The sequence below is a fragment of the Lutjanus erythropterus genome, chromosome 12 (assembly GCF_056507025.1).
Source record: "Lutjanus erythropterus isolate fLutEry1 chromosome 12, fLutEry1.hap2, whole genome shotgun sequence".
NCBI classification, from domain to species: Eukaryota; Metazoa; Chordata; class Actinopteri; order Lutjaniformes; family Lutjanidae; genus Lutjanus; species Lutjanus erythropterus.
In genome coordinates, this window is record NC_139328.1 from 31,468,493 (window position 1) to 31,494,324 (window position 25,832).

The window sequence follows — 25,832 nt, forward strand, 5'->3', positions numbered from 1 at the left end:
AAAGTAGTAGACTGGTAGACTAGTATAGAATATTATCAGAAATGGCTTCTTTGTATATAATAACAAAACTGTGCTCATTTGGCTCAGTTCAGTAGTGCCTAAATGTGGTAATTCAGCAAACTGATAAGGAGTTTTACTTTCTTTCCTGTGGATATCAGTTTCTCGCTCTACACTGAACCACAACAAGCAAAAAAGAGGATGGTCTATGTGACCAGAACACAATCCATTTTGATGGTCATACCTTTGGTCCCACAGCTCCTGGCAGACCTGGAGCCCCATCTTTTCCCTCTGGACCCTGGACATACAAATGCAGACAGACACAGACAAGTAGAGGTAGACAAATAAAAGAGTGATAAGTCACAGATAATATGCCAGTATGGAAAAACAGAGTAATGTCATGTTAAGCTGTTTGTTGACCCTTTAGCCATCCAATAGGGCCCAACGAATCCAGAGGTGACAGTCAGTCACTTTAAAGGAATACTCTCATTTCTGAGGGAAACTGGATAATTAGACAGTTTCCTTAAGTGATAAGATCATCCATACCATCGTTGTTCTGAGTCACCACAGGATGACAACATGCTCACACTTAAGTTTAGACAGTGTTGATTGATTGTTGACACATTCACAGTCAAGTTTCATATATTCATTGAAATATTCCAAAAGGACAGAGACTAACAGAATTTCCTGAATATAATTCAATAATTGAATAAAATGTACATGTATCTCCTCTTCAGCTCCTTATGCTTGAGATAGAGACTGTTCTGACTTACTCACTCACTGTCAGTTAGCTAAAATGTAGCATGAAGCAGTGGGCTCAGCAACCATAGAGGAAGGACAATTTTGTCTTTCCTCATCATAACAGGAAAGCTGAAGTTATTAAAAATGCAGGCATTCCTTGTATAAGTAAGCAGCATCATACCAAGTACAGCAATGTTTCTGTACAATTTCTTTGTACAAACTGAAAACAAAGTGTACCAGAGGCCTGTACCATGACACACTGATTAATTGACTTTTGACTGATGATGACTGATCATGAGATTACTGACTACTAAAAGCCAATTCTTGTATGTGTCCACAGGTGGGACCTAAGGATGGCGGTATTGGACAGTCTGTCTGTTGATCCTTGACCTTGTAGACTGCCTTTCTTCTCTTTATCCTGTTCTTTGAATCTATTGCTAACCCCGACTTCATGCCAGCATGTGTCTGAGTGTGTGGCTGTGAACAGGTACATGCATGACATGACCATTATGTAGAGCATGTGTGTGAATTTGGCCAGCACGGAATCATATATGTGATACTGACCGGCTGGTCACATTGAAAACCGGCCAGTTCTCTGGCTGGTCGATCGGTGCAACCCTGCAAACTTGTACTTATGTTGCTTGTGTCAGTGGGGCAGCCTGTAGGAACTGTGTAGCCTTGTTTAATCATAACTGAAAAACACAGTGGCAGTTTTGGAACTGTTTTGTAAAATGAAGCTAGGTATGAGTCATAAATAAAATTTGTGTGGAAAATGTACTAACTCTTTAGATTTTGAGCAAAACTGGAACACATCAGTATGCCTTGGTACTGTGCATTGACTGAGAACAGGAAAAATACAGCAATATACAAAACAGAAAATCAAACGGTGAATATCACTGAAAAGGCAGATTTGCTCCTTGACCATGTTGTATGAAAAAAGCAAAATGGCAGCTCAAACTGAGGTTATGCAGCCAGTTTGAGGTCAGCTCCCTTCAGTTCATTCACTTGCTCATGAAAGGTGAAACTTCATGCTGAAATATTTCATTTGTTAATGACAACATCTTAGTTGAAAGTGAATGAATCAAAAGTAACTGACCGAATTCCAAGCAGGTCAAACAGTACGTAAGCAGTGACATCGGCTGTCAGGTAGATTATCAAAGCCATACACACACTTTCACATACACACACAGCACCTCAGCAAGCTTGGTAGAAAGAGCTGCAGTTTAGCCAGCTGCCAGCAATTAAGACAACATGGTTGGAGATGATGTACAGTCATTAGCCTGAGCATTGAGGCAGTCAGGCAAGTTGGCATATGTGTCATTGTTTAAACAAGCTAAAAGACCACTTGATATAAATAAAGCATTGTGATCGTCTCAGATAAGCATTTAATGTTGTTCAGTAAGTAGATGAGTGTTGTTTCCGCAATAATCAGGCTTCTGACTGTAATTCTGCCTTTTATTGTTTGCTGGTTCACTGAGCAAACCAGCACATTATACCTCTCCTGAACCCCAAGCAGAGCCAAAGTCAAACCCAGAACCAGAGGCAAAACTGGCTTCAGGACTGAACCCAGAGCTGAAACCAGAGCCGAGGCCAGAGGCGAGATCAGAGGACAACTCTGAGCTCAAACCTGAGCCATCGGGTCCAGAGCCACTAAAACAATCCTCAAACATCTGAAACAGAGTGGAGAGGAGGAGGAGTTGGCAGGAGATGACGAGAACAGAGGTAGAGGGAGGATAAAAGACAGACTGGTCACACACAGATATAAATCACTACACTATGATTTAAGAAGAAACAAACCATAAGTTATTCTTAATTGGAAATGGAAAAAAGATTGAACTAGATCTGGATAAAAGCATAAAGAAATTAAACAGAGACTAAAACGTAGAGAATAAGACAGACAGACAGTACATAATGACAATAAAGACAAAAATACAGCAACAACAAAAGAACAAAAAGGGAAAGGCTGTATTGTAATCATAACACCACTCCTATGCCCACTAGCATAGAAGTCTCGAATTCCTCTGGGCTCCATTCTGCTCGATAAAACATGAATAACTAGGTGATACTTTGTTTGGGAAAATACGAAATGTGTTTGTGGCTGCTATTTCTGAGTGGATATAAACTTGACAACTGACAGATGCTTACAACTTTGGACAAGAAAAGCTCTGCTTGCAATTGTTTTGCTGCTGTTGCTGTTATTTCGAGATTGCAAGTTAATTTTTTCGTTATCTTTAGAAAATGAGCTTTGTTATCACGAGACAATTAGATAATCAGCCCATTATCATGTAAGAATTTTTTTTTTTATTACTTATAATGTTTTTCCAAGATGAGAACTGCCATGCCAGCATGCATGCTCTGATAATGCTGGGTGTGATGGTCTGATGATGTAACTGAAGTAAACAAAACATTTATCACATGGATTTTCAGACTGAAGACATGTAAGCCAATGCTGTGCTGACATAGATTCAAATTTGACCATTGCCTTACTGACAATGTTTGATTAAGAATAGAGTCTTTATTATTGTTAGAGTGGATATTTTTTTGAAACAGCATTTAAAACGGTGTACTCTGTACTAATGGAAATTGTCTGTGCATCCTACTGGAAGCCTCAGCCTACTTTTTAATTAATTAATGAATTCATAAAACAATAGGCAAACTCATGGACCGTTAAATGGCTAAATACTTGCAATGAAATTAATACTGTGTGTGTGGATTTTTCTGGGTATCTTACTGGTATTCCAGGTTTGCCTGGGGGTCCGTCTCTACCAGGGGCACCGACTGGACTAGCATGCCCAGGAGAGAGGTCTTCAGCTGTTTCCGATGATGACAGGCTGGTTCCTGGGGGACCAGGAGGTCCTGGTGGCCCTGGTGGACCAGGAGGACCCTGGTGGGAAGAGAGTTTTTATTTTTTTCTTTTGTATAAATGAAATTATGAGAATATCCCATTGATCTCTGCAGCTTTTCTTCTTACCCTGATGAGTTCAGTGTCACTCTCCAGGTCTTCAAAGCCAGAACCCAGGGCATCTGCTCCATACTGTAACACAAATAATGTTGAACACATGTTTGTAATGCTACAAGTATCTTGTCCTATACTCTGGCTGCCAACAAGGCCTGACCCTCAAATCAAAGTGATGTGCAGTCAGGGTATGCAGTGCCCCACTAAAGCTAAAGAGAAATGCTGAGATTACATTATAGTTGTATTTATTGATCGTTCTTCATATTCACAATTTTATTTAAAATTTTCATTGTTCAATTGTCTCAGGATTAAAAGTACTCCAGTAAAACTAGTCAGAGGAGTTGTTTTTCATGTATAGTATGCTCCTTTTGCACCAGCTTGCTTAGGCATGTGTGACTATCTGCTGTGAGTGAGCTAAATGGTTAGCTTGTTACATCATACAGTGATGGCTATCAGACCAAAAAGCCATCACCTCATCATTTAATCTTAGTAGACATTTTTGTGAAATTTTGTCAAACTCAGCATGTGAATTCTTGAGTTATGGCCAAAAGTATGTCGGGTAAGGTCACAGTGACCTTGACCTTTGACCAAAATCAAACCAGTTTGTTTGAAATCCAAGTGGACGTTTGTACCAAATTTTAAGAAATTCCATTGAAGCATTATTGAGATATCATGTTAATGAGAATTGGACAAACAATGGACGAATAGAAAACATAAAAAGTCGTAGTAGCTAAAAGGAAACCAAAATCTGACCTGAAAGATCTGTCCAATGGTTAGATTTGATAGTGCATTAGCTTTACTTCACAGTACACCCCTGACTTATCAGTTGATTTATAGCTTAAATAATTTAGACCAGCCCACTGGTGGGCTATGAAGGCTCTGCAGGTGGGTCTTGCGATGTCATGCAAAATAAATAAATGTATTATGTATAAGTGTATACGTGTATACGTGTATAAGTTTCAATTTTATAAATCAGAAATTACCATGAAATAATTATGATTATTTAAAAAAGTAATCAGAACCAATGAAACAAAGCCATTGGATTCAAATTATGTAATATTATTCATTTATCTGATCTAGTTTAACAGGTATATTTGGTTACCCGTCACATTAACACCAGAACAAATCTTTTATCTCTCCATTGGCGTGATTAGTCTTGTGTGTAATGAGTTGAGAATAAAAGTTCTGGTGGGCCACAGAAGATTTTCAGATTATAAACTGGGCTGTGGCATGCTGAAGTTGGGGAAGTTTGTTGATGAAAGCGTTATATGAAGTTGGGCTATGGCATTAACTGACTGTAAATATATAAGCCACATTGATAGGTCACTGTCTACCTAGGCAAAGATTTAATCGCATTACTGCCCTCACATTTAAAAAATAAAAAATACACAGAGTAAAATTATAGACTGTGATACTCACAGGTACACTGCGTGATCTGGGGGGTCCGGGTGGTCCAGGGAGGCCGGGAGGGCCTGGTAAACCAACTCCTGGGTCTCCCTGTAGAGAGGAAAGGCAGGAAGAAGAGAAGAGGAGAATTTGGAATAAAGAGCTTACCACTAAATACTTATTCACTGAAACTATGGTTGCTTTTACCATACCTTCTCTCCTTTAGCTCCAGTTTCTCCATTCAAACCTGGAAATCCCTGAGATCCTCTTTGACCCTGGATATAAGAACACAGTTGTATTATTTAATGTGATATAAAGCAGAACTAAGAAGACAAAAAGAAGATCTGAAGAGATAAATAACTTACTGGATCTCCTTTCTCACCCTTGCTTCCCTGTGAGGAGAGAGAAGGATTTAGGAAATCTTATGACCTCAGAGGTTTATAAATACACAGACACATGCTCTCTATCACACACACCTTCTGTCCATCTCTCCCTGGCAGTCCTGGAGATCCAGGGGCTCCTGGTGGTCCTTGTGTCCCTCTTGGTCCAGGCTGAGTAGGTCCTGGTGGGGGGGTGGGGCCTGGTGGGCCAGGTGGGCCTCTGGGTCCAGGATCCCCACGCTCTCCAGGCTCTCCTTTAAACCTCTGTCTGATGTGACCCTGGAAAGTCAAATAAAACTCTCATATTACCTGTGTAAAAACCTGTAAAAAAAGACTTATGCAGAAGATTTGAAATATGTTATAGTGCTTTGAACAACATGGAGAGCAAAATAACACATCTGTACTTACATCTCCTGACCTCTCCCCGAGCTCTTCTGTCTGGTGTGGCCCTGTATACAGCATATGACATCATCAACATGTTTGACCAATCAGAATCTTATGAGGTGCCATTGTAAGTCGTGCTTTTCAAGCATCGCACAGACAAATGAACTGTAACAGATGACTTTAATGACAATCAAAGAGCCAAACTGAAAAAGTTCACAGGGCTTTAAGTACCTATTTGCAGCTTTTTAAGGGTAAAATTCAAGCATTTTTTAGGGGTTACTTTTTAAAGGTACCTAAAACAAGAATTTCTAATCTCAGCCTTTATAATCATATCTAAAATTATTAATATAAATCAAATTGAGAAAAATAGAGTTAACAGACCACAGACATTAATGTATATTGTCCCTTTATTTTATCAGCTGTTCATATTAATGTTGATTGTGTGTTGTGATCATGATTATTTATAGCATGCTATTTTCCAGAGTAAGGGATCAGCAGAGAACTTATCAAGCTACACAAGACAATGACAGGATCAATTCACTGCAAATATTATATAATGAGTGATTGTATCGATGAATAACACCAGATTATGTTGAAAATCAAGCACTACTCAAGGAGTATAGTCAAATCCAAGCATATTTGTAACCTTGAAAACATAACAGTAACAGGTTTGAGCCTGTAACTCTGTTGTTGTTACAGAAGACTGTTGGTCAGTTGAAGCCCTCAGGTTCTCCGAATGATGTGGTCCCTCCTCGACTTTTTAAAGAGGTTCTCCCCACTATAGGGTCCTCTGTTCTGACACTTATCAATAGTAGTTTGTCCTCAGGTGTGGTCCCTAAAAATCTCAAACATGCAGTAGTACAACCTTTGATTAAAAAACCAGGCCAAGATACTACTGTTCTCTCAAATTACAGACCAATCTCTAAATTGCCTTTTATCTCAAAAATCCTTGAGAAGATAGTTTGCAGCCAATTAATGGTTTTTCTGGATGAGCACAACATTCTTGAGGTCTTCCAATCTGGTTTTAAAACCTTGCACAGCACCGAATCAGCTCTTTTAAGAGTTTTTAATGATATCTTTTTAGCCACTGATGCCGGTGACTGTGTTATTCTTGTGCTTTTAGATTTAACTGCTGCATTTGACACAGTGGACCATGAACTTTTAATCTCTCGTTTGGAACAGTGGGTGGGTATCAGGGGTGTAGCACTGGAGTGGTTCAGGTCATACTTGGCTGATCGAACTTTTTGTGTCAGCCTTGGTGACTCTGTGTCCTCCTCTGCTCATCTCTCATGTGGGGTCCCACAGGGCTCAGTTTTAGGGCCTCTTCTCTTCTCTCTCTACTTGCTTCCACTTGGTTCCATACTGAGAAATCATGGTATCTCATTCCACTGTTACGCAGATGACAGTCAGATTTATGTCCCTCTCAAAAAGAAAGACTCCTATTCTGTCAAACCGCTACTCAGGTGTCTTGATGACATAAAGGCCTGGATGGCTTTAAACTTTTTAAATTTTAATGAGAAAAAGACAGAGGTGATGGTTTTTGGTGGCACCTCTGGGGCTCCCCCTGTAGATCTGGGTTCCCTGGCCCAGTTCATTAAGCCAACTGTCACTAATCTTGGGGTTAAAGTAGATGCTGATCTCAAGCTCGACTGTCAAATCAGGTCAGTTGTTAAGTCAAGCTTTTTCCAATTGAGGCAACTTGCCAAAATTAAACCGATTCTTTCAAAACAGCACTTTGAAACAGTAATCCACGCCTTTGTGACCACTAGGCTGGATTACTGTAATGCACTTTATGTGGGGGTTAGTGGGTCCTCTGTCGCTCGTCTTCAGATGGTGCAAAATGCTGCGGCACGTCTTTTAACTGGCACACATAAGCACGAGCACATTTCCCCCATTTTAGCCTCACTTCACTGGTTGCCCATCCATTTTAGGATCAATTTTAAAATTCTTTTATTTACTTTTAAATCCCTAAATGGTCTCGCCCCGCCCTACCTCTCCGAACTGCTGCAGCCTTATACACCCCTCCGCTCTCTCAGGTCAGCTGATCAGCTGCTCCTGAGTGTACCTAAAACTAAGCGAAAGCTCAGAGGTGACCGTGCCTTTGCTGTAGCAGCTCCTAAACTGTGGAATGATCTGCCTCTCCACATCAGACAGGCCTCCTCGCTGCCTGTTTTTAAATCACATCTTAAAACCCATCTCTTCTCCCTGGCTTTTAACATCATGTGAGATGTTGAATGTATTGTATGTATGTGCATATGTATGTGTGTATGTATATGTTTATATATATATATTTGTTTTAAATTTTATTTTTCTATTGCTTTAAATTGTATAGTTGTTTTATGTCATTTAATCTCTTCTTGTATTTTATTTCTGTACAGCACTTTGGTCCACTGCGGTTGCTTATAAAGTGCTTTACAAATAAAGTTGGATTGGATTGGATTGAACAATTCAAGACTTTCTACAAACCTTGTTTCTGGCGTGTTGATGCTACATCAAACCATTTGCTTATCTGCTCTCATCAGGATGAACTAAGTACATAATTACAGCTTTTTGCTCTTTTTTAAACTAGTATAATGATCTTTTAGTAGTACCACTGGAGTAGACAGTAGCTGTAACATGACTTCCTAAAGGTCACCCCAGAAGAGGTAAAGAAGGAGGGCTAAACATTACTCTTTCATTTCACAAATTTATGATGCTAGTCCTGGGATCAAATAGGTCACAAGCCTGCTTCTGTGAGCTTTAGGCCCCCACTGCCCTTCATGAAGTGGCTAATGAAAATCTTACTAAAATATCACGTGTTCCTGTTAGCACAGTACAGTGTGTTACTCACACATTAGTCACTACAAAAGCAGACCAGACTGATCAAACATCAGAGGTTCAATGAAGAACAAAAGACAGACACAAATGAAGTTCGTTCTAACCTCTCAGTATTTCTTCTTTGGCCTCTGTTGGGGTCTGCTGACCGGAGTACTCATCAAGCTCCACCTCTGGAGCCTCAGTGGGTGGAGCTCTGACAGGAACACTGTCTTCCTCCTAAAACAAATTATTTAAAAAAAAAAACAAGTAGGTCAAACAGTCATGAACTTAACCCTCTATAGCAGGGGTATTCAACTAAAATTCAAAGAGGTCCAGTTAGAGAAAATTTCCTAAAGCAAAGGTCCGGAACATCATAATGTCTAACTTGTGTTATAGCACGCAGCTGGTTAAAAGACAAAAAAAAAAAAAATAGAGTAAACATGATTTGAAGAAATGTTCAAAATAATTTTTTTAGGGTAAACTTTACCTTAAAACAACACCATACAATGATGTTAAGGAATGAAAAAAGAGTGTCAGCATATTTCAACAGTCTATCAGTTTCTTGTTGTGTGTCTTTCCTGAGGTACAGTATGTGTTGTCTTGCTGCGTCTCTGGCTCACTGCTGTTTTTGTTTTTGAGTTAAAACAAAATTAAATAGTTAGCAATAAATTTTGCACCCTGTCTTATACTGGTTGAACAGGATATTAATGTAAATACATACCAAATACCAAAAAATGTGATATGAATCCATAGTGGTATATTCTAACTTCAAGGCATTTGCAACATTTACATTTTAACAGTTTTCCATTTCTTAATTACAATTAAACAATTACTCTTTAGTCATCTATTAAAGGGACCCCTAATGTTTCATTTTGTAAAATTAATGAAAAACATGTTTTGAGACCATTTCAGAGCCGGGCCACATGAGTGATGGGATTCAACATGACCTCCTGAGATTCTCTGGATGTAACAAATTGAAACATCTGCCTCTTTTTTTAAAACAGTGCGCCATAATGAAAAATGCTTTGTCTGAATGTAAAGGGCTAGTGTCTCTTGATCAAGGACAACTAATTAAAACAGGAGGATTCATGTTGTATAAGTGAAACAGAAAATGATGAGTTCAATGAACAGGATCTGAAAGAAAACATCAAATAATAATACTTGATCTGTTATTTTTCCACAGTGTTGCTGCTGAATGTCTCCAGCTACATAATGACTTTAATATCTGGTAACATTTATTCAGCTTCTGAAGGAAAGTTTCCTTTGAAGCTCCTTGAAGACTGCTGTTTAAGGGTCGTGATGATAAGGAGGGTGTGTGTTAAACATAGCATCATCAGACACAACAAGCTGACTCACTCACATTTAGCTAAAATACATTTCCATTAGGCTTCTTTTTCAGGATCTGCATGTTTTTCCAACGGTCATTACAGTATTCAGAGCCTTTGTTTTTACTTCCTCTCATCAAGAAAAAAAAAGTAAAAAAAAAGTGAGACTACACAAAATTTCAAGGCAACTTAACTATAATAGATTTTTTTTATTATTTTGAAGCAAACTCATACTCTCAAGTTTTAAAACAAAAAGTTTTGCTAAACTAAAGTCTTTAGTTGACATAATCTACTTTTCTTCTTTTGATAAACTTGATTTTTTTTAGGTTTAGAAAAAAAAATCTTTCAAAAGCTGTTCACAATGAGCTGTGTGCCTGATTTGCCATTATTTGGGTGCTCGAAAACAGTTATAGTTTTAATGGAAAATATTCAAATATTAACCATTATTCGCTTTCACTTCAAAACTTAAGAGTATGAGTTGCGCTCAAAATTCAAAAATCTATTGAAGTAAGTTTCCTTGAAATTCTGAGCTTTCTCAGCTTTTTCATTTTTACAACATAGAACATTTTAGCCCACTTCATAAAGGAGACAAAACAAATGCATTGCATTTCTGCATTCTTGTTTTTTCCTCTTATCAGTAATACAATATACATATTTCAAGTGCTTTATAAAAAGTGTACTGCAGATATAAATCTTAAACTTGATGAAATTCTGTTATTCATTTAGTGGCCTAAATAAAATATCCTGTGACCCACCTGTTGGTCATGACCCAGCATCTGGGATGACTGCTTTAAGGTACTAATCAAAATAACCCAGTGGCAAGTTGTATCTGAACTTCTCCAGTCAAACAATACCTGCATTATATCCTTTTTGTACCCAGATCTAGGAAAACAATGACAGTTTGTATGGATTCGTTTGCAGCCAATCAACACAAGTCTAACCGCAACCCCTATGGTCTGTGGTATGGTGAAGTCGAGTGCAGTGTATTTGATGGAATTTTAAAGTTTTAATAAAAATTTATCAAATTAAGTACTTTGTATCTGTATTACTTTAAGGGTACTGGTATTGGCATAAATACTGTGATGATTTTAATACAACATTTTTCTTTCAGTGGTTGTTAAAAACCTTTCCTTCCATATGAATATATTTCAGGATGAATTTGTCTAAATGTGTCTAGGAATGTTTAGGAAATTACATCTACTGTGTTTCCATTTGATGTAATGATGCAGTCAACCAAACATGCTATTGTGAGCACCACTGACAGACTTTCTTTAGGTAATCTCTCTCAGCACCTCATCCAGCCAACCTACCTGTGCTGTACCGTGTTTTCTCCCGTGTGTGCTCTTCATTACTTCATCCTCTGTCTCTCTGTCATCCAGGGCATCATCTCCACTGGTGTATCCTGAAGCCTTTAGCAGACATAGCTTAATGTTGATTTGAGAAATCAAGGTCATAGCATAGAAAATCTGTATGCCAATGATGATGTAGTGTCCCACATTTTTGAGAGTTACAGGTGTTGCTACAAATGACCTACACCTAATGAAACAAAGTTAATAGAAAAAGAAAGAACAAGAGAATGAAAAGAAATTCAACTGTAAACATTCGCTGTCCAATTGAAATCGTGTACGAAGTAATGATATAATGTATAAAGCACACCTTATGACACTTACAGTGGGCAGGAAACAAACAAAAGTTGTCAGATTTCTGCAGAAATCAGGTAACTAAGCACTTCAGTGAAGTCCTTTGACCACTAGGTGGTACTGTTGATCCATGTATATGTGCAGAGTTTTACATCATTAGTAGAACAAACTCCAGTTTTGTCTTTAATAGTGGGTTCTTGTGTGTCGGCCACCTCTACTGTGTGTGTACGTGTGTGTGTTTTTCTCACATAAGGATCATCATCTTCACACTGCTCCTCAGCTGCTCTGGGATCATCTTTTATCACCAGCTGCTGAATGCTTCCCTACAGAGAGAGAGAGAGACAGAAAATTAGGATTCACCGAACAATCATCTTAATCTTGGTATTCACAGTTAATCAGTTATGTGCAGTGCAATTTCAAGTACCTGTACATAACTTGAGTCTTTTTTTCATGCCATTTTTACTGTTTCTCATCTCAGACACAAATATTGTACTTTTTACTTATTTAAATGTACAGCTTTAGTTATCAGTTACTTGACAAACTTTTGCACACAGAACATACAACAAGCTTATATGATGCTTTTATTATAAATTAAGCTATCCAGTAGTATCTACAAGTAAACATAATTGGTCAATTCATTAATTGACAGAAAAACTATTTTGATAATTGTTAAGTAATTTTTTATACAAAAACATTTCATGGTTCCAGCTTCACAAATGCTAGGATTTGCTGCTTTTCCTTTTAATTATCTTGATTTTAGTAAAGTGTGTCAGACTAGTTTGAGCTAGTCTGATTGCTTAGTTAAATCCAGGTGGCGGGCAGTGAACATGCGAACACATAACAAAGATACTCCACAATCCTGATCATAATTGGGACACGTGTGCATCCAAATGTACTCAATACAACTTGATATGAGCCAAAGTCAACCAGTTCTGAGCACAAAGTCTTAAGAAAAGACGAGCAGGTTTTACAGTCATAACACAATTCATGTCTGTAAATGCCACTCCTGTCAGTGGAGGAACAATTTGTTATCAAATTACAAAAAATTTAACTAATTCCACTTTTTTTTTTTAAACTTCTATGAAAGATTAAAAAGGCAAAAAGTTAATTTCCACTGTCATCAAGAACATATCTAAAACAATGGCTTTCCAACAGGGGGTAAAGAGCCACTGCAGGGGGGTGTTGGTGACTGGAGGAAGAATGATGAGCAGACCTAAAATTGCACTATAGTTATTAATGTGGTATAAAAACATAAAAAAAAACAAAATTCTGGTAATGCTTGTATGGGTATCTTGCTAACCTCTTCAGTTTATTTCAATAAAAGTCAGCTTGTTTTATGAGTTATCCCCCAGGTACTGTTCATGATTAATGAAATGAGATATGTTTTTGCTGGAGGCACCGCTCTAAAGTGTGACGAACTGTGTTGTAGCCTCTCTCTCTATAAACAGAGGAGCACCACACACAGAATGAAGTTCAGTCCACTTGCTGATATCACCATAGAGACCAGATTCCCAAAGACGCACATGCATAACACTCAAACTCACAGCATGGTCGTAACAGTGCTGGTTTATCTAGTTCTATGGGAACACGGAGAGAGATGTCAATACCTCTTGTCAACAGCATTCACACACAGAGACATGCTGATTAAAAAGGGCCCCATGCCATTACTGCTCTCCTTTGAAGGCCAAGACAACAAACCAAGGACACACACACAAACACAAAGTGACCCAGATATTTCAGACTGGACATGACTGACAACGCACATATTCAGTCGTCATGCTTCAGAAAACCTGTTCAGAAAGTCAGGCTATGCTGAACAAAGCAGAATAAAGTGGGCCGCATCCACTCACCATGGCAACAAAGAGTGACTAGCAGCTCCTATTTGTGAGCATCGTTGAACTGAAAACGGACAGACAATAATTCCAGTAATAATGTCAATGTAAATCGAGTTTTAGTAGGAGTCTTTACCCTTTACACAGTAAACCAGGGGTGGCCAGCGAACATGACAAAAAATGCATACATTATATTTCAGTCATTCCATTTCAATAGGTTCACTTTCAATAGCCTACATTTAATATAACAGCACAAGGAAAAATTTACCCTTCACAGCTGTCAATCAGAAAACTTTCTGAAAATCAAAAAATCCTTTGAGTTATAGTGGATGAATGGGGGCAGACCTTCCATTCAGGTTTGATCCCTGTGTGTAGCTTATTGGACTTAAATCATGTAAGGGATTTAAAAAAATATATTTAAGGTTTTCTAGTTTCTTCTACAGTTTGGTCAACAACAAAACTATCTGGTATGAACCAGTACGAACCAGTCCCTCTAGGAAGCTGCAGCGTAGCCTTGCAATTTTGTCCAAACTGCACATTTCGTGGCTTCTCATGAGTTCCACTACCACAGCAGTTTTCTGTGCAAATGTCTTACATATATGTCTCAGTGAACCAACTCAATACTTCATTTTATTATTGACTATTTTTTTGCATTCATATTTTTTTGTTTTGTCACTGGTACTGAAAAGAACACAATCTTTGTCATTGTTGTTGACATTTATATGTCTGTTGTGGCTCGGTTTGAGCTCCAAAGAGATTTAGGTTCTTTGTGGAATACTAATAGAGTTTATGTACTTGTGAGGCTTTTTGTTAAGGGTTCTTACAACACTCAGAGTAAAGTGTGGTTTCATTCTCCCTGGAACAAGTCTGCCTCTGATTTTAAAGAATTATACTAAAAAAATCCACCTTTCTATTACAATTTTTCCACCTGCTACAACAATTTCTGTGCAAAAGATGTCTAGAAACGTTGCAACATGCATCGCAATGTTTTAGAAAAGCTGCCATGAAATCAGGCATTTTAGCCACGACAACCCTAAAACCAGCGTGTGAACTACTGGCTACTGGCTGCATGGCAAGCAGTGGTACCTCATGAGTGCTGTGGGAATTACACTCCGTCATCAATTCCAGTGCTTTGTTTCATTGGACAACTCGGCAGTTTAATGTGGAAGTGGGATAGAAAATCAACCACAGAAAAATGCTGTATGGTTGACAAGGAAAATGTATCAACTCTTGCTTTGTCTGATGCCATTATGATACCAATTATAAATCCTCATTTGTGGTCATCAAACATAAGCTGGCTCCCTAAATTCACACTTTGAGAACCTCTGCAGTATGCTGTCACTCCTTTGTAAATAACAACATTTATTTAGCCTGTAGATTTCACACAGATTTCTACTTTTTCTAATTGGCACAAAAGTTCAGCCTTAAAGTACCATCATACTTGAGATAGTAGCCCACTCAAAGGCTTGAGTTAAGCCCTTGATCTGACCACAACTAAGCCTTGTTGACATCTGTGACTTCCACATCTGCCATCGACTCACTCCCCCGGTCTCTCCTCCCTTCCATATCTCATCCCTCTCCCTCCTTCCCCTCCTTCTCTATTCTTTCCTCCCGTCAAGCTTCGCCTTTGTCTCTGACCTTCACAGTTTTATCTAGTAAAGTATTTATCAGAGCCAGCTCAGGCAGTAGTAGTAGAGTCGGTCATGAAATTGCGACCCTGTTTAGACCTGGATGTATCCTGATCAATGTCAGAAAGTCAGTCATCAGTCAGTCACTTTGCTCATTATGGTCTGGCACTATGTTCAGTGAGTATGTGTCTTGGGTTTGAGGCCTTGTCAGTGGTATCACAGTGGAAATTACATTGCAGGTAAAGGTTTTTCTTTCAAAAAGCAGCAGTTTTGAAGATTTTTTTTCTGAATTACACAACATAATGAGTTCCTCTGTGAATATGAACTGAAAATAGTACATTAGTTACTGAATCATGCTTCTCACTCTCAGCACCCCCAACTGTGACTGGCTTGCAGGGCCCTTGATTAGATCATCCACTGCTGGCATAACACACAGGCAAGCAGCAGCATCTGAGGTGTGATGAGTTTGGGCCAACCTTACAAAGTGAAGCGATATGGTTCCATGAAAAAAAAAAAAAACAAAAAAAAAAAAACAAGTGTCTTTTCTTGCAAATGTCTGATTTTAATCTCACAGAATTTCTACCTTTTTTTTTGTCAAATTTATGACTAAAATGTCAGAGAATATTTTTCTTGTAAATTTTTGAGTTTTAACTCGTATCTGCACTACTTAGATCTTGTTTTTTCTCTGAATACTACCCCCATCCTCCAGCACATGTCAACGTCATACACTGGGTGATACACAAGGCTGACATCATGGGGCAAAACATGCATTGGGTACATACAATGGCAAAAGCAAAAAAACACAACAAAACAAAACAGGTTAGTGTGAAATATGAATTGAAACTGATATGACCAAGGTGCTATAGTTCTATTGATGTGGAGTGAAGGGCAGTTCGTTGTGGAGGATTCTAAGTATGTGTGAGTGTGTATGCAAGTGTAGAGAAGCAGTTGAGAAAAGTGGTTTAAAAAAACACAAAACAGGGAATTTTGTGATATAGCCTTAAAGTATCCTTGCTCTTTCTTTTATTCTTCTATCTTTCTGCTCATTGAGATAAAGTATTTGAGTGATTAGACTACCTGAAACCCTATAAATTGGAAACACTTAGAAAACCTTCTTTTATTTATACACAACAAGTTACTCAGAGAATGGACAGTATTTTGTGCAAGAATTCGGTTGAAACATAAATTGTTCCAGCAGACTGAATGCTGGGAAGTTTCCAGAGGAGACGGACTGAGAGCAGATGACATGTCAGCTCTTTTTCATGGTAATGAGAGGCCAGAACACACAAGCACACATACATGCACAAATAAATGTAATCCTGAGACCAACTGCATACTGATATTGACACAGGCAGTCTCATTCTTTCTCCTTTCTGCCCTTTTTGCGGAGGAAAAACTCCTTGCCCTCCAAAAGATACAAAGACACCCACAGACATACCTACACTAAGAGGATTTCTTCACTCACCACAAACTTGTCAAGCCCCGTGCTTCCTGCATTAGCTACGAAAATGCCCGAATTGTGTGAGAAAGTGAGTCTTTCTGGCCTCCGACGGAAAGTCGTCCTCTCGGCTTCTCCACAGTCCATGTAGAGACGCACCTCATCATGCTCCACCACCAACTGACAGACAAAACAAATAAGCCCATTTTATATAGTGTTTTAACAGAGAATAGTTTGATTTGGTGCTTTAGTTGTGTACATTAATTAAAGACAAAGAAAAGCTCCTTCTTGAAGAAACATTTTATTTTCAATTCTCTCTTTCAAGAGACTCCAGTCACACCATCAAGTCTGCCAATATTCAGCCATAACATCTTAATTTCATATCGGTCTCTGATAACTCTGTGGCAATACTGGTTAAGTAAATAAACTTTAGTGTTCCTAAGCTGTTTCCCATTTTGTTTTTCTGATTAATGTCAAAAAGAAATATATTACAACACATGGACTTTGCACGTTGCCACCTTGCTGTATGGTGACCAAGCTGTATTTATATTTTTACAATATAAAAAAGATGTTAAATCCCTTAACTCCTAAATTCTTTTGTCATGTAGAAATAACATTTTGACACGTCAATAAAATAAATAAATTTGTTTAGAAGTTCTACAAACTTAAAAATGTTGCATGCTTGCAGAATTGTGCTTATTAAATTAATTTTTGATTAATGAGGGGACTAAGGTCCCTAAAACACAAATATTTTACTACATTGAATTCACTGAACACTAAGTAACAGGCTAATATGCTTATTATATTACATACGTACATACTATATACTGTACTATACAAATTTATTCAGTTCTGTTAACTTATACTTTTAATTTAACTGTAATCAAAGAGTTCATGTGACACAAACTCCAAAGATTCAAGTTCTAATAACCTCCAACTGTTGAGCTGATGAACTCAAGAAAATTGTAGTAGTGCTGACTTATTTGGGTTTACAGTGTTTAAAAAACTCTTCTGACAAAACAATTGAGGACAACGTTCAATACTTGACTCTTTCTATTCAGCAGTAAATAAAATAGGCCAAGAAGGGAAATCAATTAATCATTTTATGGTTTTGTTGCTGATGTGAAGCATAAACATATTTAAAAAGATTTGCACACGATATGCATTTATCCCTATAATTTGTCAAATATGTATTGCCTTTACTGCTCACCGTGAATCGTGTCCACTGGTCAGTCATTTCTGGGACACTGAAGGCAGCAGCTTTGTGGCTGTGAGAAGCTTGCTCTCTGTCAGTGTAGTACAGTAAGATGCTCTGAAGGCCCCCGCGGACTGGAGTGAGGGCCAAACCCAGCTCCACCACCTTCTGACGGGCATCTGTGATGGCAAAGAGCACGCCTCCTCTCTGACTGGCTGGACGCACCTGGAGTAAAGGCATGACATCGTAGGTGACTAAAGCTCATTGATTTGGTATCTTGCTCCAATTATATTAACATTACAGTCATAGCAAAAGATATATAAATACATTAATGTATGTCACATATGTTCCAGCACAAATGAAATGGTTATCATGGAATAAATGTACAGATCTAAAGCATTAATAATATTTTTTCATGCAAATTAAAGGTTCAATATGAAAGAACTGGCCATCTGCTGAATTCACAAACAAATAGGGGACAGCACAAGTAGCTGCTAACTGCTGCTAACTTAGCTAGTTAGCTCAGTTTAACTTGCAGCTAGTACTTCTATGCTAATTAAGGACCACAAGAGGAGCAAGAGGGAAGTCAGGCATCAGCAGCGGAAAAAACGGTCTGTAATAGCAGAATATTTTCACATCTAACGCAGTAAATTAAGAGTTTATTTCAATCGAACCAGACTTGGTGATTGCTAAAACAGTGGAAAGAAAAAACAGACTGTTTTAGGCCATTTTGTTTCTGTCGAGTTTGAAGTAAATTGTGTTTTATGAGGAATTAATATGGCAATTAAACTAGTCTACATTCTGTAAAAGCAAGAAACTTGAATCAGATGGTGTATTTTTTCATTTAGTAGTGGAATAGTCCTAAGAATATTTACTTTCTTCACATTTAAACTAAGACGGCTTGTGTAAAGTGGCAAAATGCTTGCTCACAACACATCTCTCAGCTGAAACTAGAGGGGGGAGGTCTAAGCTATTCATGGGACTACTGCCTCTTGTGGTAAAAAGTGGTAATACAGGACAGGAAAGGGTCTCTGCAACACAATAAATAGATGCCTTTACGTATAATCAAAACTGTTATTTTTTTCACTTTGTATTGATCAATTTAGTTAATTTTTTAAAACTTTAAACCAAAATTCTATCATATTGCACCTTTAGTGAAAGAGTAGGACATAAAAGAGAAAATGTGACATACAGAAAAAATTAAGGACCTGGACATGAAGTCTTGCATTATGATAGTTATGATAAGTTATATTACATGACTTTAGCAGACCATGAAGATTGTTATTTAACATAAAGCAAAAGTCATGCAACATGAGGTACTTCAGACTGAATTTGAGCAGGTCTCTTGAACACTGCATTTAAAACCGTGGTGACCCCCTTAAAAACAGAATGACGGCATGAAGGAGGTTTAAAAGGTTGAAGGGTTCAGTTCTCTAGCGTTACCGTGACAATGATGGCAAAGTCCCTGTAGAATGACCCTGGTATGAAGGTCTTGGTGAGCCGGCCGATGTTGGCTTCAGGCCCGAAGTTGAAGGCTGGAAAGCCCTCATAGCCAGCAGTGAAGGAGACGGCGGGCGGGAGGGGGACGCCGATTAAGTCTATCAGGTCCAGATGACCTCCAGAGCCTCGTTCTGATTGGTACAGAGACAAGGCAAAGATTTAAAAAACAGAAAGAAAAAGATGGCCATTGCTTTTGGTGTGACATGTAATGAAGACTATTTGTATTGTTGTTCACATGTGACTTTTTAGTTTAATGTGCACGTTCTAAATTACACTCATCAACATATCCTACAGAAGTAGCCAAAGAAACATTTGTGAATTAGAAGATGAAATATTGTGGAAGCCAAGAAAGGCCATGCTTGCATTGTTTTTTGAAATTTGATTATCTTGAGACCAAAAGTCATTTTCTCATTGTCTTAAGGTATCAACCTTTTATTTTCTTTTGACAATGTGATAAATTAACCAGTTAACATGAAAAAATAAGCTTGGTTATCTCAAAATAATTTGTGATCTCCAGATTATGGCATTAAAAAACTAACTAGCATGTGCAGTTCTGTTCTGTGCTTCCATAAAAAAAAATAACTAACCTAGCAAAATATTTATTATCCAACATCATGTTGTTCTTACTCAAGTTTATTTCTCGCTTTTTATCTCCCCCAGGGTTTACACAATGGCTTTTGGAGGAGCACTATTTTCTGGTGTGCCCAGCTAAAACAAGCATCCCACATGCACACATGGAACTGTGTGTCAACACTGTCAGCTGCAGGGTTACTGTGAAAAAAGTTCAACTTTTAAAACTATGGATGGTTAATACCGTCAGTTACATATTACACATTTCATAGGGGGTATAACAACAACACAAGGCTATTGACTCAAAATCAAAGAATATGCCTAATCAGAGCATAATAATTAGACAAATACACAACACTGACATATTTATTATCATTATTATTTATTTTAGGAACCTTCATGCACATAAAACAAAATCTAACTTAAAAATGGACATTCTTTTAGAGCTTCCCCAAATATCTCAAATTAGGCTTACACTTACACTTTCAGCCATCCATGATCCATTAACCATGATCTCCGAACTGAATCTTGTGTTTCTTGACAGTGAGATTTAACTGAAACATCTACCTGTGAGTCAACCACATGTCCTCGAGGTGCACAGAAGCTGTTCTGGCAGCTTCTTTTGTTTGATACCTGTGTGTTGCTGGTTCACACAACACATTAGAGTGAGGAAGAGATGCACCAGAATTGTCTTGACATAGCTCTAATTTGACTTGATCTGATCCAGACCCTGCCCACGCCTCATTGCTCTACCTCGCACGGACATAATCCTCCGAAACAGAAATGCACACACCATGGCTGGCAATTAGAGTGTTTAGTGTGCATGTGAAGAGATGGCTTCACATTCCCTTGATTCCCCCCACTGTGGAGCCTGCCTCCTGTAGCGCCAAAATCACCTCAGCATTCCAGCCAGGCTCACCCCAGCTACCTACACCTCTGTCATATATGCTTAAACACACAAAGAGACAGCTATAAATTAATTTGCATACACTACACAGACATCAAACACACACCTCACCCACATGAACAGACATAAACCCCACACCAGACAGACCAGCATTTGGGGGTCTCTAATTCATCAGCCTGACCAACTGGAAACATGCCTGATTAGAGGGTTTAAGGTGTGTGTGTGTGTGTGTGTGTGTGTGTGTGTGTGTGTGTGTGTGTGTGTGTGTGTGTGTGTGTGTGTGTGAGAGAGTGAGTGAGTGAGTGAGTGAGTGAGTGAGTGAGTGAGAGAGAGTGAGAGAGAGAGAGAGAGAGAGAGACAGAGACAGAGACAGAGACAGAGACAGAGAGACAGAGACAGAGACAGAGAGGGTGGGCTTCTGTGCACCACTCACACCACTAGTGGAGCTCTGCACATTAACACATTTATTGTTGCAAACACAGGTGGGCACACACACAAACACACCAAAGCCCTCACACCTCCAGTCCAGATGTGAAGTCATTAGTGCTCTGTAATGACTGACAGAAACAGACAATCGCTGCTCTGGGTGAACTCATGCTTTAACCAGCGTGCTGTCCGGTGTCCACTGACTGCAGAGGTTTAACTTTTCATTCCTGCACCGTGAGACACAGCTGAAACTAATGGCCAATGTTACTGTTGGAATCTGGTCTGAGACTGACTTGGCAGCAGCGACCTGGTGGTGATTACCAGTCACAATTTGGACAGCAGCCATTTCAAGATACAGAAGACCAAGTTGGCCAAAAAAGAAGAAAAAAGGGGATAAAATGTATGGATTTGTGAGAAAGGGCAGAAAAAGGCTGGAATCGCTCAACACAATTTTGTGAAGTCAGTCTACTGAAAGATCTACAAAGTGTATTACAAAAATACTTAAAAATTTAAGCCTCTTTTAGCTCATTGTTTTCACTCCACAAACTCCACTGTCTTCAATGTTGTAACCAGCCACATTACTCTACAAAGCAGAGAGCAGTAACTCTAGAAATGCTGAGGCTGAGAAAAAGGGCATAGATAAAATCAGTTTTTTTACACCATTTGCTAATATTTACTTTTAGAATGAATATAGGGCTGCAAGATATGGTAAAAAAAAGAAGTCATACTGCGATTATTTCGACTGAAATTGCAATTGCAATAACTAATCGTCACATCTGTCTGTACCAAAGAAACATGTCTTCTTACATCTGGAGACTTAGATTTGTAGATCAGGGCATCTCTGCAGCACTACAACACTCAATTTTTCTTTTTCAAAAACTGGGGTTTGGTTCTGGTTGTGTGATCTGGGTATTGGTCTTGGCCATACTGCAATTTTGACAATAGTGCAATAACTTGTGCAGCACGAAATTTAATACACGTACATGTGTGATTTAAAAGTAGCTTAACAACACCAGTAGAGCCAAAGCTGAGATGGCAGCTACTGCTATGGTCTGTCTAGAAGTTATCACTCTTGCAAGATCTTCGGCAGGTCTGGGAGCCACAAAAAAAGTTGTAAGAGTGAGCATTTTAACCACAAACCATGATCTTTTCCTAACCCTTACCAAGTGTTTTCTGTCAGACCTACCCAGATTTTAAGCACAGCGCTGTCACGTTTAAAAACACATAGTTTGAACAGCATGTGCAAAGGTGAGTCAGTGCATAAAAAATGTCATGAGAGTTTCACAAATCAAGGTTTCCCCTCTAGACATGACCTTACTTCTACTCTGTTAAGCCAGGCTAATGACCTTTTAGCAGGGTGACAAATTATAACAAACTCATTATCAAAACAGTGAATCTAAAAGTATAGATTTCAACAACAGGAATAGCTAGTGAAAAGTGAGTAAATTTAGCTTTAGCCAAGGCTAGCTGTAGAGATCTCAACAGTTTGCATTAGTCAGCTTCAATTGGATTTAGCCTACCTATCTTTACTTAAGGTTGACTGTTTGTTTCAATTTTTAGATATGTTTTGAAGAATGTACATTTTACATGCTGCTTTCTTTCTCTTCTTGCCATAAAAAGTTTTATATTTAAAACAAATTTATGTTAAGCAGCCTAACACTTAACAAATACTGATAAACACAGTGTACACTGCCCAGCACCAAGCTCCATAAAGATTAAGTTAGCAATAGCAGCTGGGTGAACATAGCAGACAATGTAACAGCTCATTAGCCATATATTTACCTCATGAGTTGATTAAGACCAGACTAATGCTAAAAAGTGAATTTTAGACATGCATCAGGTGTCCAGAAACACAACTGTCTGGTCTGATTAATGTGTAAATGAACCTTTTTCACAGCAGCCATTTTGACATTAAATAGTCTTATAAACACAGGTATTACCAGTGATACTAAAAAGGTATCATTCCATTCAATATTAATATAGTTCTTTACTTTTTTCTATCATCAGGGTGCTGCTATTGTACATGTTAGCTCACTGGAAAGGCGCTGCTTAACTAAAATGAGCAGGACCTTAATTAGTATCATTGGTAACACCTGTGTTTATCCTAATATTTCATATCAATAGGCTGCTGTGAAAATAGTCTATAGGCAACTGTGAGCTAGAGGTCGTATCAACTTTGAGATGTCTCTAAAATGTCAATGCTGCATTTTCAGCTTGTCCCACAAAGAAGCCAAAAGTTGACTAATGTAACTCTAATTAAAAGAATAACACCAACATGGTAAAAACTCTACTATAAGTAAGTGTACTAAGTGTAGTGCATTGTGTTTGTAAAGTTGCATATAATGGAAAAACTCAGGCACAATAAATCAAAACTGTAGATTAGCAGTACTTAAGTAAGTATTCTAATATTCTCTTTTCAACACTGGTTTGGAGACACCCCCCAACAAAAACACACACACACAGGCCTATGCAAAGTCACAGCACCAGCAAGGTCTGTGGTCAAATCCCATTCTAATGACATCATGTGATATGGATAATCTAGTTGATACTTTGACATAATTAACACTGTAATAAAAACACAATTTTACATACATATCTTTGGTAAACATAGATTTCTGATCATAGATTTCTGATTATTTATTAACCAACACTGCTTTTATCAATTGTCTTATTCTACTGCATAAGCAGACTATCAAGAAGGCAATTAGGTGGTTGATCAGACTGAGGACCAGTCAAACTGCTGGTCATCTTATAACTCACTCATTTCACGTCACATTTTTCCACTCTAACTCTCTCCTCCTGAACCTAATCCTCGTCATGTTGGCCACATGGATTCTTGATCAGCTTGTGTCGACTTATAAAACCAATATTAACAACCCCCCTAGAACTGCCACATATAACCTTTTAAACCCACCTCGACCCTGCTGTGCCACACAAAGGCTTCCCGCTGCTTAGCCCACTCTCTCTGGATCTGTCAGACTCAGACTAAGAGATTTAGAGCAGAGCACATCGGGGTACAACTGTGTCACATACCAACACGCTACAGAAACAACAACTGGGGCCACTGTTCTGATTTGGGAGGTATACTGGGACATGACATGAGAACATTTAAAATATCAGTCATGATTTAAAGATAAGTGTAAGGACTGAACCACTGACTGATCAAAATATCCAACTGAACCAATGACAGGTAATGCTAGTTTAGCATGGTGATCAGTTACAGATGATGGCAGAGTAAACACTCTAAAACAATTTACAATTGACCCTAGAACACATGTCAACATGGGTGTCACAATTACACAAAATTGCTTTCTTAGTATTTAAAGCACTATTTTCTTCAGATATTCAGCAATGAGAGTTGCTCTGCATGGGCATATAAATTTGCACACTGCTCCCATTGACTGATACTTGTAGCCAGTAAGAGGACTGGTTGATTCGTGTTCCATTTGAAGTGGTAAGTCAGAATTTCTGAGATCCCAGTTGGAAATTTCAACTGGAATGCTCCCTGCATTCACTTTGCTTTGACTTGCTATAGATTGTGTGATGTTATAGTTACAGAGTGGTCTAATCCAGTTGGCTACCTACATGGGAGATGATGAACAAGATAGGAAATGAGGGGAAACATTTGATACAAAAATTATGTCCATTTGTCTTATCTTTGATGAATCTTCATTTTTATTGTGAAATGCATCACTTTTTGTTTTAACTGCCTGTAACTCATAAACATAAGCAATATGAGGGGTTGTATGTAGACATCAGATCTCTTTAAAGGTCCAGAAGCCAAAATGGTTTAGAACTACTGGTCTAACCTCCAGTTAGAGCCTCCAGTTTTAAAAGCCTCTTGATGCCATAATCAGTAAAACACTCACCGCTCTTCCAGTGTTTCAGTGGTTTGTTTTGGGCCCTGGCTTTGCTGCCTCCCCCTGCGTTTTCCTCTTGAGGTAACGTCCCAGGCTCTACAGTGCTGTGGCCCAAGACTGACACCCCTGGGCTTGGTGTAGGGGTCAGCACAGACCCCTCTGTCTGAGTGTTACCCTCCAGAGCTTTCTCTGCCACCCCATTCTCTGTTACCACCCATTCTGTCGTCCCTGGGGAGTCAGAAGGGCCCAGGGAGGTGATGGATGGAGAGGTGATGGAGGGAGGAGGAGAAGGAGAGACTGTGGTAGTTTTAGGGTTTGCCCAGAGTAAACTCCACCACTGGGCTCGCACGGGAGAGGAGAGGAGGAGGAAGAGAGTAAGAGAGAGGTGAAGTGTTCCCATCTTCTTACTATGTCTTGCATGAATGTGCAAATAGGCATATAAGCAAAATATGATGCCAACTATGAAAGGATGTACATGCACGAGTCCTGCAGAGTGTGTGAAATTAAATCTCAGCAATCCAGGAGATCCAGTGGCACAAAAATATTGAATATTCTCACTGTCCTCTGTTGGTCCTTCTCCTGCCTTTTCTTCTCCTCTCTTGTTGTGTCCTCCCTTTCTCTGTCCGTCTTTGTCTCTTGCTGTGTTTGTAACTCTTTGACATCTCTCTCCTTTTCTCCTCTCCTCTCCCTCCCCTCCTCTCTCCCTGTGTAATTACAGACTCCCCCTCCTCTAGAACTCAGCACAGCAGACTTGATTTTCTCTCCCTTTTTCTCTCAGACAGGCAGATTAGAGAGTTAGTTAGTTCACTATTCCCTCCTCCTCCTCCGCCTCTTTTCCTCTCTCCTCTCCTCCTATCCAAGTGTGTGCGTT

The 25,832-nt window shown here is 38.8% G+C and overlaps 1 protein-coding gene across 2 annotated transcripts in view; it reads right to left on the reverse strand.

The window, feature by feature from the left end:
- col15a1b (collagen, type XV, alpha 1b) overlaps positions 1-25,477 on the reverse strand; it is a 45,054-nt gene extending 19,577 nt beyond the window's left edge. The window contains exons 1-16 of one of the 2 annotated variants that reach the window (XM_084732001.1): positions 24,971-25,477; positions 19,142-19,329; positions 17,714-17,923; positions 16,531-16,683; positions 11,854-11,928; positions 11,276-11,374; positions 8,766-8,877; positions 5,869-5,909; positions 5,557-5,739; positions 5,446-5,472; positions 5,293-5,355; positions 5,114-5,191; positions 3,710-3,772; positions 3,470-3,622; positions 2,235-2,408; positions 242-295 (exon numbers count right to left, since the gene is read on the reverse strand). In XM_084732001.1, the coding sequence (XP_084588127.1) occupies positions 242-295; positions 2,235-2,408; positions 3,470-3,622; positions 3,710-3,772; positions 5,114-5,191; positions 5,293-5,355; positions 5,446-5,472; positions 5,557-5,739; positions 5,869-5,909; positions 8,766-8,877; positions 11,276-11,374; positions 11,854-11,928; positions 16,531-16,683; positions 17,714-17,923; positions 19,142-19,329; positions 24,971-25,361 (2,064 nt within the window). In that variant the 5' untranslated portion in view covers positions 25,362-25,477. The remainder of the gene's footprint in view (positions 1-241; positions 296-2,234; positions 2,409-3,469; positions 3,623-3,709; positions 3,773-5,113; positions 5,192-5,292; positions 5,356-5,445; positions 5,473-5,556; positions 5,740-5,868; positions 5,910-8,765; positions 8,878-11,275; positions 11,375-11,853; positions 11,929-16,530; positions 16,684-17,713; positions 17,924-19,141; positions 19,330-24,970) is intronic. The other variant, XM_084732003.1, reaches the window with a different exon arrangement.
- Between the last annotated feature and the right edge of the window lie 355 nt (positions 25,478-25,832).